Raw genomic sequence first — 17,049 nt, forward strand, 5'->3', positions numbered from 1 at the left:
TTGGAAAGTGTAGAGGCGATTATCATACCTATCTTAGTAGGTTACATATTTTACTCTGTGGACTCTATACCATAGTAGAGCAGAAGCTTATACCCCATTTATTCATTTAAATCCTCGTTAAACCTGTTGATATTTTCACTTGATTCTTCTTCTTGGACTACTAAATTACATAAGCTTAGAAGTTATTTTTTTCTACTTGAAATTTACGCTTCTCTTAAAAGAAAAAAATTTCCCTTCTCTTAAACTTCACAGCAATTTTCCAAAACTTAGGAACACGCTCGTGAGCCCCTGATCTAGGTTTTCTGTGATTTTGTAGATTTTAATCTATCCTTTCGGAGTCTTTGACATTCCAGGCTATACAGCCCGTTATGTTTTTCCTCAAGCGATGGAATCGGAATTGTATATGATATCCCATGGCTAGCACCGTGGGTGTGGAGAAGATAGTGTTTTGTCATTCGTTTTTCTTTTGCATTCAAATCTCTCATATTCCTTTTTTGTACTACGGTGGGTTGATCAAGATTCTTGATGTTATGAGAGGCACATAGAAGGTATAAGAACCTGATCTATAGCTTATCATGGGTCATAGCAATGGTGACTCTCCACCCAGCACACGCTTTTTTATCTGCATTAAGTTATATGGAACTGGGAAATAGTATATTTTTTGAAGCTCTGTCAGAGGGTAGTTTCACAAACTAGGTATTTTTTAAAAATAATCTCTACACCCACCACGGGGCTTGAACTCACGACCCCCAGATCTGGAATCGCACGCTCTCCCAACTGAGCCAGCCAAGCGCCCCACCTAAACTAGATATTTAAATGTTATTTAATACTGTTTTGAAGGAAATGAAGTAACGTTCGGTGTGTGTATTTTTAATTTTAGTACGGCAGAGAAACTGAACAGCTAAATAAACTCAGCAGAGGGGACGGAAGACAGAATCTCTTTTCTTTTGATTCGGAAGTCCAGGTATCAATGACCTATTTCTTTAAATAATCAAAGAATCATCGCTTAGTCAGGTAAACAACATCTGTGAAATGTTGAAACCATTGATGTTTTGTACCACCGGGTCATACCTGTTGTTCTGTATTTGTCATGTTCACTTTGAACAAGTAGCTTAACAGCTAACTTCCTCAAGAGGACTGTCACATATGCAAATAGTTTGAGACTGAATACACGTGTTTGGTTTTTTTTCCCCCCTCCTTCCCTATATTCTTTTTAGTTCATCTCACTCCTCAAAAGAGATAAATTAAAGAACCCTTGAAGATGGTGCTGGTACTCTTTTAACCCATTAAATACAAGTGTGATCCAGAGACAGCAGATCTCTGCAGTATAAAGAGGTCCTATGAGAAATGTGGTTGATTTTCCACTCTCGATGTTCATGTCTGGCTTGATCCCACTTCAAGGGGAAATTAGTGCAGGGATGTGCAGGTTTACGGGCAGTCGCGTATTTTAACCTCTTTCGTGAGAGCGAGGCACTTTTTGTACTAAGATCTGTGCACTTCATGTTTAATTCCGTATTTTCTCATTCAAAGGCTGATTTGTTTAAATGGAAAAACCCGACAGTGTGTAAGTGTTACAGATATATTTCTTTTTTAAAAAATTCGTTTATTTTCAGAGAGAGAAGAGAGTGGGGCAGGGCGAGGGGGAAAGACAGAGAATCCCAAGCAGGCTCCACGCTCCGCGGGGAGCCCGATGCGGGGCTCGATCTCATGACTGTGAGATCATGACCTGAGCTGAAACCAAGAGTCGGACGCTTAACCACCTGAGCCACCCAGGCGCCCCTACAAATGTTTTTCTTAACATACTTCACGAGAAAATGGAATTATTTGGGGAAAGACGGATTCTTTTTCCACTTTTTTCTAGTGAGATTTATAATGAAAATTTTGGGATTTTTTTTTGAAATCGAAAAGTTTGCATTACATAAATAGCATTTATGTTTTTTTCTCAGTGAAAATAGATCAGAAAAATATAATTTGGGGAAACTGATTTTGTTTCTGCTTCGCACGGTTTTTTAATTTTTTTTTTTAATTTGACACGGGAAAAGTATATAGTCTATCAATAATGCAGGCATTTTTCCTTAATAAAAATACCATATGAGAAAATAATTTTGGAGGAAAAATTTTAAAACAGGTTTTATCTCCTTTTTTCTTTCTTTTTTTTAAAAGTTTATTTATTTATAAATGTTTATTTTTGAGAGCGAGCACAAGTTGGGGAGGGGCAGAGAGAGAGAGAGAGAGAGAGAGAGAGAGAGGGAGACACAGAATCTGAAGCAGGCTCCAGGCTCTGAGCTGTCAGTGGAGAGCCCGATGTGGGGCTCGAACTCACAAAACCGTGAGATCATGACCTGAGCCGAAACCGAGCGTCGGATGCTTAACCGGCTGAGCCACTCAGGCACCCCTCTCCTACTTTTTTTCCGTAGCAATATTAGATTGCTTGTGTAAGTTATGTGATTTAAATAAAAAGGGGGGGTACAGTAGGACCTTCGGAGTACTGGTTCTTAGATACTCATTCAGAAAGTTGCTGATTCCAAACAAGCCTGTGCCTTTCATAGAGCCCCGCCGACTCCCCCCCACCCCCCGCCACACGATTGGGCTCTAATTGGACATGTCAGGCTCTTTCCTTGTATACAAAGAAGCCAATTGACTGTGGTTGAAACTCAATCCAGTATCTTTAAAAAATTTGTGGTGTAGTGTTTTTGTGGTCATGGAACTGAACTCAAGCCTAAAAGCAGTTATCAGTGAGCTACAATCGTCGGTGAAGAATTCACCATTGCAGTGACATTTGGACGCCCAAAACGGTTGATTGTAATGTAGGGAAGGCAGTGTCCTTGCAGAGAAATCTGTGTCGTATGTGTTGCGTCCCTTTTCTGGGTGAAGTGCCATCAGCCTATGCTATCAGCCTTCTCTTTTGACCCCAGTACGATGTCTTGAGAGAGACTCTCTACCACCGACCTTAGAGCATAAAGACAACCTCGGCAGACCTGGGGGAAGGCTCTGTGTCCCAGCGTCTGTACTTGAAGGCCTCAGAAGGGAAAGGATTTGGGGGCTGGGGTGGTTTGGTCCAGTTTTCCTCACATTCCGCTGTCTCAGGAAGATAGAAAGGAGAGCAGATAAATGGGCGGAAATTAGAATTGATCTCCATGGCAATGACTGGCCTCAGCCGGCTTTACAGATAAGTGTTCAAGAGGGAACTGTCTAGTCCCACACATTTGTGCTCGGTTTGTAGATAAATAGACTCGGGAGGAAAAGGGTGCTTTCAGGTACGAATGTTATATGTAGGCCCGTTGAAGGAGGATTTTTTTTGGTCAGTGATGCCGGCTAGGTCAGAAGGGCTGTGATTATCCAAGATTCTTCCGGCACAATACCTGTTTTGGCTTGAATTACGTAGGCAATTGAGAAAAAGCCTTGGGTTCCTTGGCTTGAGCTATCCATATTGGCAGTATATTCTACTCCGATTCACCGAGTCCTTTCCGCCTCCCCGGTCGCCGATCTTCTGGTATAGTGAGCTGTGCCACAATCCATGCATCCCCTCCCGTTGGTGAACACAACGTTAAATCTGTTCGGATATTCAGAACAAACGGACGGACTCCGATCGCCTGAGCTGTGGGAGCCGAGGAGGAGGATTCTAGGAGTTTCTTTGAGGAGGGACAGATTCCTCCCTTGCCGAGAGGAATTCCTTGACTCCCAATATCTGTTTTTAAAACTAAAAAAAAAAAAAAAAATTTGAAATACCAGTAATTTAAGAAAAGTCTCTCTCTCTCTGGCAGCCAGGGTACAGCCCCCAGCTCTGTGAGAAGCTGAGCTCATTGTTTGTCACTTTTCGAAGCAGACGCCTCTCCCTCTGTTCGTCATTTAAACGTAGGTGGTCCCCAGGGTCTAGTTACCACTGACTCCTGAATTCACATCTCCAGCCCAGACCCCTGCTATTTTCCCAGCCACTTAGTAACCTCACTCCAACCGAACACATCCCACACTGAGCTCACCGTCTCTACTCCCCCTCCCCCCATATCTGCTATTCTTTTTTATTCCGCAGCTGAGTTCCTAACAGCACAGTCAATTAGGGACCACCGTGTTATTCTGGATGCCTCGCATGTCCATTCGTGGCACGTTTGCCCCCCTGCACACCTCATAAAAGACAACAAAAAAAAAAACCTCTATCATCCCGGAATGTATGTTTTGTGGGGAAGGCCTGTCACCACTAAGTACATACAAAAAAAGTCGTGTTAGCAAACTTAAATCAAGGAAAGGGAGTGTATAGACTGCCAGAGTGTGCAGTTCTCTATAGGGAGTGAAGGAAGGTCTCTGTGGAAATGCCAGTTGACCGGAGACATGAATGAAATTAGGGAGTAAGGCATGCATCTAACTGACAGAACAGCAAGTGCAAAGGCCCTGAGGCGGGAGTGTGCTTAGGGTCTTGGAGAAATAAACAAGGAGGCCAGTGTGGCTGGAACAGAGCGTGGGGGTGGGGGGGAGGCAAGAGTGGTGGGGGATGGGGTCAGAGGAGTTGGGGGAGGTAGGGACTCACGTCCTATAGGGCTTTGTCGGCCGTGGTACAGACCTGTAACTTTTCCAATGCCTTAGATCAGAGTCTCATCATCTCCCTCTAGGATTTCTCTGTCGGTGTTTGAACCTTAGTGTAAGAGCTCTACAAAGGCTTACCGAGTGAAAAAAATAAAATAAAAAGTTCAAATGAAGTATGAATAGAAAACTGTAGGATTCTGCGGTTTTTACTTAAAGACCTATATTCCTATGAATCCTCTTTTTAACAAAATGACTTCTTCTCCTCTGTTTTGTAGAGGTTGGACTTTTCAGGAATCGAGCCTGATATAAAGCCATTCGAGGAAAAGTGCAATAAACGTTTCCTGGTAAACTGCCATGATTTAACTTTCAATGTCTTGGGTCAAGTTGGAGACCATGCAAGAGGACCAGCCACAAATGTATGTATGACTTGTCCTTCCACCTCCCCTAAAGCAGGGCATTGAGGAAATGCTGTTTTTGCTTTGTCACTAGAACGAATTTATGGGATGAAAATTCCATTGCTATACGCTATGATAGATTTGACACGGAGGCATTTCATGTCATTTGGCATCTCTCTTTTGCCAAAATATGAATATGGTCTCGTCTTGAGAGGATTCCCGAACGTCTTGACCTATTCAAAACAGCAGATAGAGTAGGGTGTTGACGTTCACAAGGGACAGGTCCCCAGAACCTGGAAAATCCTCCTTGTTGCGAATTCTCCCAGAGAATAGGACTTCTTCTGTGACCTGGCTCATCACGGGGTGTCCCCAGGCGGGGATACGGATGCTCTGCAGTCAGCTAGCCTCACTCGTTCTCCTCGAGTGAGTTCATTTTGTTCTTCACCGAAAACTGTAATTAGCAGCTGTCACGGATCATTTGAGTTACTCAGAAATACTTGCAACTGTAAATGTTAAATCACCAAAGAGACGGCGTTTTCTGTCCATCTTTAGTTTTTGGTTCTGGCTTTGTCTTTGAAAAGTATCCACAGTGAGGATTTAGTCCCTTCCAAAGTAGCTGCAAGGCACCAGCAGACTTTGTGTGGATAAAGGGTTAATCTTTATGCCGTTTGGCACAAAATCGCTCTTTGTGACCGGCTTTCAAATGCCATCTGTAGGGAGGAATCGTGGCCTTCCCAAACTGCTGACGGGGCAAAGCTTTTGTCAAGTAATTTGATGTTGATGGATATTAGCACTTATTAAATGTATCATCAAGTAAGCGGTAGCATAACAAAAGGGAAGATTTAGGTCTATTCTACAATATTGGCATTATTTTTCAGTAATGTCAGTAAACCTACCGAGAATTACATTTTATTCATAGAGCAATTGGCGTGCTTTAAATGTGCCTTCGGAGTTGGACGCATTAGAAAAAACCTACGACTTGTAAAATTATTTACGCCTGACAAAAGTGAACATTTGATAGCCTGTTATTTTAGAATACTCTTTCTTATATGCAAACGAGCCCGAAAGCCATCGTAGCTGTTCTACTCAGAAAAGAGCCGTAATCACCGCGCCTCGAGGAATAAAAACATTGTTTTGTCGTGTGTCTTCCCTCCCGCACCCCACTGAAAGGTCTTCCCTTCAACATGCCCTTGTTTTCATTCCAGGTTGAACCCTTTTTTATCAATCTCGCTTTATTTGATGTGAGGAACAATTGTAAGATTTCAGCTGACTTCCACATAGACCTGAATCCCCCGCCTGTCCGTGAAATGCTGTGGGGTGCTTCTGCGCAACTGGCCGCCGACGGACACCCGAGAAGCTCTTTACCAGAGTCTTTTATTCATGGAATTGCAGAATCCCAGTTACGCTACATAAAGCAGGTAGAGCGCGATCTTCTAGCGTTCGGAATAAGAAACGGAAAGCCCCTTGGGTGGTTTCATCCGCTCACACGATGCTTTCGTGGGCGTCTCTTGTAAAGGTGTGTGTCTAGATGTTTTCCCCTGGGGACTGACGTTAGAGGGACAGGATGGAAACCAGCATGCGCCGGTAGTGGGTCAGCGAAGTCACCTTTTCAGCGGGGCCGTGACGGGAGTCTCAGAGGAAGTATCCTGTGAGCTGGAGAACGAAGGTGACACGGACAGGCACAGACACACGGCCACACTCGGGCACACTTCTGAGCAAGGCAGTAGGTGCCTGAAAGGCCAATTTCTCTGAAGAAAGAAATTGACCCGGCGATCATCTCCTGTCCCTAATTCCCATTTACATTAGGAGTAGGTAGCTTGTGTTTGCTTTTGGTTTTTGTCTTGGTGCGCAGTCTTTATTTCAGAGATTTCTTAAGACACCATTAGGTTTTTCCTTAGATTTTGTTTTGTTTTTTAATTTTTGAGGGAGGGAAAGAGAGACAGAGATTGCAAGCGGGGGAGGGGCAGAGGGAGAGGGGGACACTGACAGCAGTGAGCCCGATGCGGGGCTCGAACTCAAAAAATCATAGGCTCATGACCTGAGCTGAAGGTAGACGCTCAACCAACTGAGCCACCCAGACGCCCCTTCCTCAGATTAAAAAAAAATTTTTTTTGAGTTTTATTTAAGTAATCCCTGCACCCAGTGTGAGGCTCGAACTCACAACCCCGAGATCAAGAGTCACGCGCTCTTCTGACTGAGCTGGCTTTGTGCCCCCACATTAGATTTTTCCTTAGGACGTGAGCAGAGGTCACCCCCTTGCAGAAATTTAGGAACTGTGTACAGAACTTTATAGAACAGAGGATAACACTGTAGCTGAAGCCTGACTATGGATCCAAGAATGGAGTTCCCAGCAGACTCCATGAAGAAGAGGAAATTAGGCAAGGAAGGGAAGGTGCCCATCTGAATGAAACTTCGGCCACCATCAGGGCAAGTCTTGTGATGGTCACAGATTGGAGGCTCTGTTTCTGGAAGGTTCGAGAACAGCCTAGGGGTTCCATGTGTCTATCTGGCTACACCCCTGGCTGAGGTGCCATTAAGGTCAGTGTCCCTCAAATTCCTGGCCAGCCAACCCCCCTACAGCAAAAGGTCCCCACAGATTCCTCCAGAAATTATTCCTGTCGGTGGCTTGGCGGTGGATGCCCCAGAGCCAGTCTCCCATGTTGTCTGGAATCTGGAAGCTTCATTTGTGAGCTGGCAGTGTTCATGCTGACCCCACATGAATAGGTAGTTTTAATGGAGCATAAAGGGTCTTTATAACGAGGAGTTCTGGTTGCAGAGCAACGGGAGGGAGCTGCTCATGTCACATATGTAATGCTGTGCCCTTCTGTCCTGTCTGGTGCAAAGAAGCCCCTTCACAAGGAGCCTGACGCTTCCCTGCCATTTTGACCTCTGACCAGACTGGCAGCCATGAGAGGTTAGGCAGAGCAGAACTGATGGTCTTCCTTCTCGACTTTTGCAACTCAAAGGAAAATAGAATGTAGCATAGAGTTTAAGTTTCTGCTTTCTTTTTTTCAACGTTTATTTATTAGAGAGAGAGAGAGAGAGAGAGAGGGAGAGAGAGAGAGAGAGAGAGAGAGAGAGAGAAAATGCGAGCGGGGGAAGGGCAGAGAGAGAAGGAGACACAGAATCTGAAGCAGGCTCCAGGCTCCGAGCCGTCAACACAGAGCCTGATGTGGGGCTCGAACCCACGAACTGTGAGATGATGGCCTGACCCGAAGTCAGACACTCAACCACCCAGGCGCCCCTAAATTTCTTTTTGTTAATGTATATTTATTTGGTTTTGAGAGAGAGAAAGACAGAGCATGAGTTGGGGAGGGGCAGACAGAGAGGGAGACACAGAATCCGAAGCAGGCTCCAGGCTCTGAGCTGTCAGCACAGAGCCCGACTTTGGGTTGGAACCCACGAACCGCGAGATCATGACCTGGGCCGAAGTCGGACGCTTAACTGACCGAGCCACCCAGGTGCCCTTCTTTTTTTTAATGTTTATTTATTTTTGAGAGAGAGAGAGAGAGAGAGAGAGAGAGCGAGCTCGAGTCAGGGAAGGGCAGAGAGGGAGAGGGAGGGGGAAAGAATCCTAACCAGGCTCCACACTTTCAGCGCAGGGCCCGATGTGGGGCTCGAGCTCATGAACCATGAGATCATGACAGCTGAAATCAAGAGTTGGAGGCTCAATCGACCGAGCCAGCCAGGCGCCCTCTGGGTCACTCACGTCCTTAAAGGCTCTTATAGTAGTCCATTGACATACCTAACCAGGATATTTGTAATTTGGGGGTATCGTAAATAACACTGCTTTGAACGTCCACGTGCACACGTTAGCTCGCTTGCTGAGTTATCTCCTTAGAATAAATACGAGGCATCCGGGTTTCCTGGGTTCAGGATTATCCTCACTGGTACAGATTGCTGCATGCTGGGGGAAGACTTTATGTGTACAGTGAACTTCCCTCTTTGGGCTTTCCCCACGTTGCCTCTTAGTTTGTTGCTCAGATTATACTTATCACATATGTGAACATATGTTCACTACTGCAGCATATGCTTCTGAAAGAGATTGAGCAAGCGACACCTAGATGGCTCATAGGTCAGGAAGAAAAGCAGCAGGTTTTTTTGTTTTTGTTTTTGTTTTTTTTCAATATCTCTGGTATGCCAGAATTTTCCATTGGGGTCTCATGCAATCATCACAGTCTTGTGAAATAGTATCATTACTGCTGTTGGGGAGGTGAGGGAAGGACAGATCGGGAGGTGAAGTAAGCTGGCCACCATAACGTGGTCACAGAGTGGGGAAGGCAGGATTGGAACCAAGGTCGGGCCGAAAGACCCCAATCGACAATGTCTGGAACAACGTAAGTAAGGGGCTGCCGCCTCTAACGCAGTGGTAGGAGACGCATTCGGAACGCAAGGAGGGTTCAGGGGTCAGGAGTTAACGGAGAGGGGGCTGCGCGGAAGATGTGGGGCTTGACAGAAACCTCAGGAATACATGAGAGGTGAGAAGGGGACAGCGATGGGCAGTGGCCCTAAATGGCTTTATCGTCTTGCACCCTTTTCAGGTCAGCTGATGATGATACCAGGAGGCGGTCATTTACTCCAATTAGTTGAACATTCTATTTTGGAGAAGTTCCCCCCCCCCCCCCGACTTCTTCCCATTTACGACTAGGAAGCCGTGCTGTGTCAGAGAGAGACTGGATGTTAGCAGATCGGAGCCCAAATCCCAGCTTGTCGGTTCTTGAGCAGTAACAACAAGTTAAGCACTTCTTGGCGCCATTGTGTTTCTCTTGCTCCTTTACGGAGTCCCTTATTTTCACCACACCCCAGCAAAGTAGGTGGGTACTGTGACCATATCCATTTTACAGATGAGCACACTGAGGCACAGAGCCCTCCAGGAGTAGCTTGCCCAAAGTCCCAGAACTTAGAAGATGAAGGAAAGGACCCGAAGCTGGCTCTGGCCAGTTTCAAAGGCCAGGTTTTTACCCCTGTACTGTACTGCTTCCGTGTCACCCTAGAAAGAGGGAAACTACCCAGTTCCCCAGGCATTTCCAGAAAGGACTTTTGGGCAGCTCCGTCCCTTCCAGCAGGGCTATTCAGATGGCAGCATTATCTACAGGAAGAGGCAGCTCCCAGGGTTTGGTGGACGGTGGGTGTTTGGGGGCCATTCTAGGCCCTCCATTGCCATCTGTTCATTGCAGGGGCTCAGATACAGGGGATGGGGTAAGTCAAGGACACCATGACCGGGACAGTGACATAAAGAGGACAAGGAAGAAGACAAAACCCAGGGACCAGCAACTTTGGGTTGGGGTTGTGGGGGAGATGCTGACTCGTGGGGGCCTGCCTCCCTGTGGCTGTGTGGGCTCCCCCCCTGGCGGGGGGAGCAGTTGTTGGGCTGGTGAAAGGGTACGGACTCCCCCCTCCCCCAAAGCCTTGCCGTGCTATGGGGTATGTAAGTGCCGGGCACTGGGATGGGGGGACTTGACCCATTGTTTAGAGGGAGAGGGGCACTGAAGTGGGTTAGAATTACCCTGGGGCTGGGGGCCGGCACACCCATGCCTCCTTGGTGGGAAAGGATGGCTGGGCCAGAGGCCTTGTCTACAAGGGCCAGACTCGCAGCCCATATGGCATTCCCGGGCACTCTCTGGCTACCCTTCTGTGTTCTGGGGACAGGGAGAGGGCACCTCGCTCTCTGAAAGCACCTTGCTCTTCGCCACTGTCAGAGTTTTCCAAATTCTAATACCCCTTGCTGGCATCCGTGTGGGAAGATGCTCAGCGTCCTGGGAAAGGAGAATAGCAGGTGCTCAGTGAACGTTAGCTGTCACAATAACCAGTATTGCTGTTCTCATCCGGCCTCGTTGTGTGAGATGTTGGATGCGTGCGCTCCAGGGCTGAGGCAGCATAGCCTGGGCTATATGTATAGTCTGGAAGCCGTGGTTGCCAGGCTCCTGTGCCCACTCACCGCATGCACTTGGATAAGCCTCGTTTTTTCCCTCTGTAAAATGGGTATATCGTAGTGCCTGCATTCAAGGGTTTTTCTGAAGACTAAGGGATATAACGCACAAAAGCCATCCGGGACAGCTAGGTGACAACCGGGAAGGGTGAGACTGCACTCAGTGTGGTGTTGAGCATACGTTCTGCAAGGTCAGCAGGGGCTGGCTGCCAGGCGCCTCTCCACGCCCGAGCAGCATGTTCCTGGGAGTACCAGAGATCCAGGGGCGCCTGGGTGGCTCAGTTGGTTAAGCGTCTGACTCTGGTTTCGGCTCAGGTCGTGATCTCAACGGTTCGTGTGTTCGAGCCCAGCTTCGGTCTCTGTGCTGACAGTGCGGAGCCTGCTTGGGATTCTGTCTCTCCCTCTCTCTCTCTCTCTCTCTCTCTGCCCCTCCCCTGCTCGTGTTCTCCCTTTCAAAATGAATTAAATTAAAAATTAAAAAAAAAAAAAGAAACCAAGTTCTGTGACCTTGCAGTGCTTTGGGCCACTTTAGTAGTGACTGGGTACCTAACGTGCAGTACGTGGAAACCATACAGGAAATCTTTGGAATAGCTATTACCATCCTTGTCCCCATTTTGCAGATGAGAAACCCGAGGCATAGACACAGGACGTGACTTGCCTAAACCTATAAATTTTTTTTTTTCAACATTTATTTATTTTTGGGACAGAGAGAGACAAAGCATGAACGGGGGAGGGGCAGAGAGAGAGGGAGACACAGAATCGGAAACAGGCTCCAGGCTCCGAGCCATCAGCCCAGAGCCCGACGCGGGGCTCGAACTCCCAGACCGCGAGATCGTGACCTGGCTGAAGTCAGCCGCTTAACCGACTGCGCCACCCAGGCGCCCCAACTTGCCTAAACCTATAAATGGTGGAGCCAGAATTTCAACCCAGGATATTTGACTCCCAAGCAGTTTTTAACCACTTCCTTCCCTGCTCGAGGCTTGGGAATTCAAAGGTGAATCTGCCGTTCTTAGGGTCCTTACAAGTCGTTGGATTTGCGGGGGAATGACTGGGGGTCTTACACTGAGTTTTCTCCTCTTTGCTGTATGCTGTAGAGTGTTCTCTCCAGAGCAGATGAGATAATGTGTCTGAGATGTTTTGAAAACTGGAACGCATGATCTTAACACAGTTGGTAACATACCAAGTAGCAAAATAAAACTTGGTAGAGTCCCAATGATGGCTTTTTCCATTTGAATTCATTTGCGCGGCGCTCCTTGGAACAACAGACATAACCAACTAACAGGCTGTTTGGCAGATAATGTATTTGGAAGGAGCTGAGCTGGACAGCGGATGACATGGTCGTTTCACATGTATTCATAGGAAACGTAAGGGGCGCCTGGGTGGCTCAGCTGGTTGAGCCTCTGACTTCGGCTCAGGTCATGATCTCACGGTCCGTGGGTTCGAGCCCCACGTCGGGCTCTGTGCTGACAGCTCGGAGCCTGGAGCCTGCTTCAGATTGTGTCTCCCTCTCTCTCTGCGCCTCCCCTGCTCATGCTCTCTCTCTGTCTCTCAAAAATAAACATTAAAAAAAATTAAAAAGAAAAAAGAAAACGTACGTAACTTTGGTCGCGTCTGCATTCGTGTCCTCAAATGGAGCGTGCAGGAGAAAACGACATTTTGGATCCTCTGTCCCCACATTGAAAGCTGGAGCTCTTTAACTGCAGTGAAGTATTTTATTTTCTTCCTCTCAGCTGCAATTAGTATTAATTGTGAATGAATTGCTCTGGAGTTACGCACAGCTACTTTTGAAAAGGCATATCCAGTTCCACTTGAGAAGTGCACACTATTTTAGCACATGCCGACGAAGCCGAACAATATGCGCTGTCTTAATTAGGCCGAAGAATGTACCTTGCAGACACAGCCAGACACAAGAGGCTAAGCCACAATGGTGACAGCTGCCCCTCAGGGACTACTAGATGTGAAGTTGGTGACAAAATAGAAAACCTGAGGGTGCCTGGGTGGTGCGGTCTGTTAAGCATCCAACTCTTTTAAAAATTTTTTTCATGTTTATTTTGGGGAGAGAGAGAGAGAGAGACAGAGCATGAGGGGGGAGGGGCAGAGAGAGAGGGAGACCCAGAATTGGAAGCAGGCTCCAGGCTCCGAGCCATCAGCACAGAGCCCGACGCAGGGCTCGAACTCACGAACCGCGAGATCATGACCTGAGCTGAAGTCGGACGCTTAACCGACTGAACCAGGTCCCCAAGCGTCTGACTCTTGATCTCGGCTCAGGTCACGATCTCACACGGTCCGTGAGTCTGAGCCCCGCATCGGGCTCTGTGCTGGCAGCGCGGAGCCTGTTTGGAATTTTCACTCCCTCTCTCTCCCTCTCCCCCACTTGTGCCCCCTCTCTCTCTCAAAATAAACAAACATTAAAAAAAATTTAAAAATAGAAAATCTGTTTTGAAAGAAGTATTGGCAGTTTTAGAAACTGTATGAAAGGAAACGCTGTCTATTTTCAGGGTCCTGGACACGACCCTGTGTTGGATGTCAACATGCTATGCTAAACACACTACTAGGAACCATTAGCCACGCAACTATATGTATGAAGTTACATAAAAACATCTAATGGAAGCCATTTTTTTCCCCCAGGGAATTTTCTCGGTGACGAATCCACATCCTGAAATTTTTCTAGTTGCGAGAATTGAAAAGGTGCTCCAGGGAAACATTACACACTGTGCAGAACCCTACATCAAAAATTCAGACCCAGCAAAGGTATTTATAAAGATCGTTTGCGAGTGTTTCAGCCTAATATAAAAATTGCGTTTTACTGGTGTTTTTAACGGTATTGTTAACGAACCCTCAAGAAAACCTCATTCTCTCAATACACAGTATGTTCTGGAAATACTGTATGCTATGTGAGTATGCATGCTAAGCTTGAACGTGACTTTTGTCCGTTTTATGTTCTGTTTACTTGACAGTCTGATTTCTGGTTGCTTATCAAAGTAAGAGCTAAAGGCTTTTAGGCGACATCTGTTCATTGACGCCGTATCCTTGGCGATAGCTGTTCTTTATTTCCAGCCCTCACATACAGCCCTAGAATGTCAGAGCTGGGAAGTCCGGCCCCGCAGTTCCCAAACGCACTGAAATTTCCTCCTGTCTGTGATACGAAAAGAAAGACAGGAGAAGGAGTTCAACGCAGGAAGCTGAATGTATTCAGTTCGAGGGGCTGCCCTTTATTCTGAGATTTTTGTTCTTCCTACGTTTGAAACATCACGCCGATGAGTCTTTTCGTGAAATGTTGGCATTTGAAACGGTAGCGATGGTTTTTACTGCTGGGTGTCTTCGGATGGCATGTAATCATCCAAATGTCTGGATCACGAAATCCGCACTTTGGCAATCGGCGACGTGGTCCTTTCCCCTCATTTTATAAATGAGAAAACGGAGGCCCAGAGAGGGGAAGCGTTCATGGCACAGCTCATTAGCTGTGCTAATTTGTGTGTTTGGGGGTGGGGGGGAGTCTCCAGCATTTCACAGCCTGTTGAGACTCTATGGGCCGTTAATCTTTTGTCATCTCCTAGTGCCTGTGCAAACAGCAGCTCCTTGCCTAACTAAACTGATTGCATTGACTCTTGGTCACTCGGCTTTTATCTTGGGAGTAGAAAGGTCAACTGTATTGAGAACAAACTTCTCCCAAGAATAATGAATGTCTGCCTGCTCGTGTGTGAAAGGAAACACACATTAGACCTGCTCAGAATTTCCCCACTACGGGTCTTTGGTACAAAATGTGCCCTACATCTATTTCCATCCAATGAGAAAACACAAAACTTTTAAGAAAACGTTGGTCCTGGAAGGTGGGTAGCATTGTGACGCGTGTTGTGTCTTATTTGTAGCACCTTCCTTATCTCTTTGGCTGGACTTTGATGTTTTCCACCAGTAAGCGGGGGTGGGGGGGGGGTGTGTGATTTTTCGCGGCGAGTCTCTGGTAGTTTCAACAAATATGAGCGTTTCTTCTTATTTCTGACCTTAGACGGCGCAGAAGGTGCACAGGACAGCAAAGCAAGTATGTAGCCGCCTCGGACAGTACAGAATGCCCTTTGCTTGGGCTGCCAGGTTTGTGCACATATAATCCTGACCTTTCTGTTCGCCCTCCTGTGTAAAGTTCAGGGTTGTGGTCCTTGCCGGCGGCATTTAGCAGTTGGTCTCTGCCAACCCGGTTCTGTCTCGGGACGCTCATGGTGTGTCCTTCATCCGTCCGGGGCTGCGATGACAAATCATTGGAGACCGACAGTAGGCTTCAGCAACAAAACATTTCTCTCTCACGGTGCTGGAGGCTGGGAGTCTGAGATGAAGGTGCGGACAGCCGACTTCTCCTTTGTCTTGCCGTAGCGGAAAGGAAGCGAGCTTGCTTTCTGGTCTTTTCTAAGGGTGCTAATCCTATTCACGAGGGCTCCGCCCTCGGACCTCATCACCTGCCCCGGGCCCCTCCTCCTAGTACCCATCACCTTGGGCTTTCGGTTTCCACCATGGGAACTTGGGCGGGAGGGCGCAAACGTGAAATCCATAACAGGATATACGAACTCTTTCTCTTAAAATTCGCCGTGCATTCAAGACCCTCTCGTTTCTTCATACGTCCGTGCCTCAGGGAAATCTTCTTTGGCTGGGGTTCCTGAGCTGACGGACCCCACTTATTATTTATTTATTTATTTATTTATTATTTATTATTTATTGCATTTCAAAGCAGAACTTATTTGCTAAACTAAGGGAATTGTTTGCCCCAGAAAACCAGCAATTGTAGGGAATTTTGTACGGCGTGCCCACTATTTCACAGTTGGCTAGGTTTAGGCTTCGAAAAGCTATCCTGGGGTATTTCTGGAAAACGTACTAAAAATCAGAAGGCAAGAGAATGCGGTTAAGTGCAAGTGTGTAATTAATGAATCGACTTGCTTTTCTGGCTCTTCACGGGTAGTGTATCTGAAAGCACGTTATCTATACCTTCTGTCGTATGGGAGGTCACATTAGTTTTCCCCCCACATCTTCCAAGTCTACGTACAGTGACGATTTCACATGTGTTTGTTGCTTATCCCCCCTTTGAAATACAAGTTCACTGGCTTGTTTGAGGTACAGCCTGTACAGCTCCCTGGAACTTCTGGGGGAAGGGAAGGGCACCGTGTTCTGAATAATTCAATCAATTATGTTCAGTGGGTGTTGGGAAGTAGCAGAAGGGTAGGAGATTCTAAGTTAATTAACCCTTCTGTCGCTATTTATAATCGCTTCATTTTGGGGAAGGTTTCAAAACGTTTTGCGTGTCGGTAGACGAAAAGGCACATGGTCCTTGCTGCGCAGACTGGTGAAGAAAAAATGACAGCCGAGGTTAGGTGAATGGCGAAGAGGAGCAGAGGTTGTGGGTCTATTTAGGCATTATAGAAGGTGAAGCATGGCTTGTAAATCTGCACGTCCTTAGTGGTGCTGCAGCCTGAGAAGTCACTTGCTGCCGTGGTTAGTATTTATAGTTAGGCGTTAACCCTGCACAAGACAGTGGTCTAAGTGCTTAACGTGCACCTTCCTAAGAGGGGGGTACTGTTATTCCTACCCTGGAGATGAGGAAATTCGGGCATAGAACTGAAAAAAAACAAACAAAAAAAAACCCCCCAAAAAACCCTTGGGGCACCTGGATGGCTCATTCGGTTAAGCGTCCGACTTCGGCTCGGGTCGTGATCTCGCGGTCCGTGAGTTTGAACCCCGCGTCGGGCTCTGTGCTGACGGCTCGGAGCCTGGAACCTGCTTCGGATTCTGCATCTCCCTCTCTCAGCTCCTTCCCCTGTTCACACTGTGTCTCTCTCTCTCTCTCTCTCTCAAAAATAAATAAGGATTTTAAAAAAAAATTACCGAAAAATCCTTGTCCGGCTTCCCACAGCATGTAGCAGAGTAGGACTCAGCACCCACGGCCCGTGACCTCCGCCCACTCCGGCCGTTTGATGCCGTTTTGTCAGGAGGAAAATTAATTCAAAAGTCTTCAAAGTTGGGAGCTCTGATCCCCAGTTCTGATGAGGAATGACCCTCTTTTTTCCTTCTGGAATTGTTTTGCTTGTCAACAGCAGCAAAGACTCACTCTAAAGGCTTGCCTGGGATTTTAACAATATATGATAAAGCCCTGTTTACTGAAAATAAAGGAGGTATGCTTAGAAGTAGGAACAGTAGTTAATGCCTAGAACCGAATCTTCAGAGGCT

The 17,049-nt window shown here is 46.8% G+C and overlaps 1 protein-coding gene across 4 annotated transcripts in view; it reads left to right on the plus strand.

Annotated features, from left to right (window-relative positions):
• Positions 1–17,049, plus strand: part of DOCK11 (dedicator of cytokinesis 11) — a 201,503-nt gene that overhangs the window by 72,336 nt on the left and 112,118 nt on the right. For 3 of the 4 annotated variants that reach the window (XM_030306149.1, XM_030306151.1, XM_030306150.1), the window contains exons 10-14: positions 881–964; positions 4,794–4,934; positions 6,119–6,331; positions 13,471–13,593; positions 14,849–14,931. In XM_030306149.1, the coding sequence (XP_030162009.1) occupies positions 881–964; positions 4,794–4,934; positions 6,119–6,331; positions 13,471–13,593; positions 14,849–14,931 (644 nt within the window). The remainder of the gene's footprint in view (positions 1–880; positions 965–4,793; positions 4,935–6,118; positions 6,332–13,470; positions 13,594–14,848; positions 14,932–17,049) is intronic. The other variant, XM_030306152.1, reaches the window with a different exon arrangement.

Source organism: Lynx canadensis, chromosome X (assembly GCF_007474595.2).
Source record: "Lynx canadensis isolate LIC74 chromosome X, mLynCan4.pri.v2, whole genome shotgun sequence".
NCBI lineage: Eukaryota > Metazoa > Chordata > Mammalia > Carnivora > Felidae > Lynx > Lynx canadensis.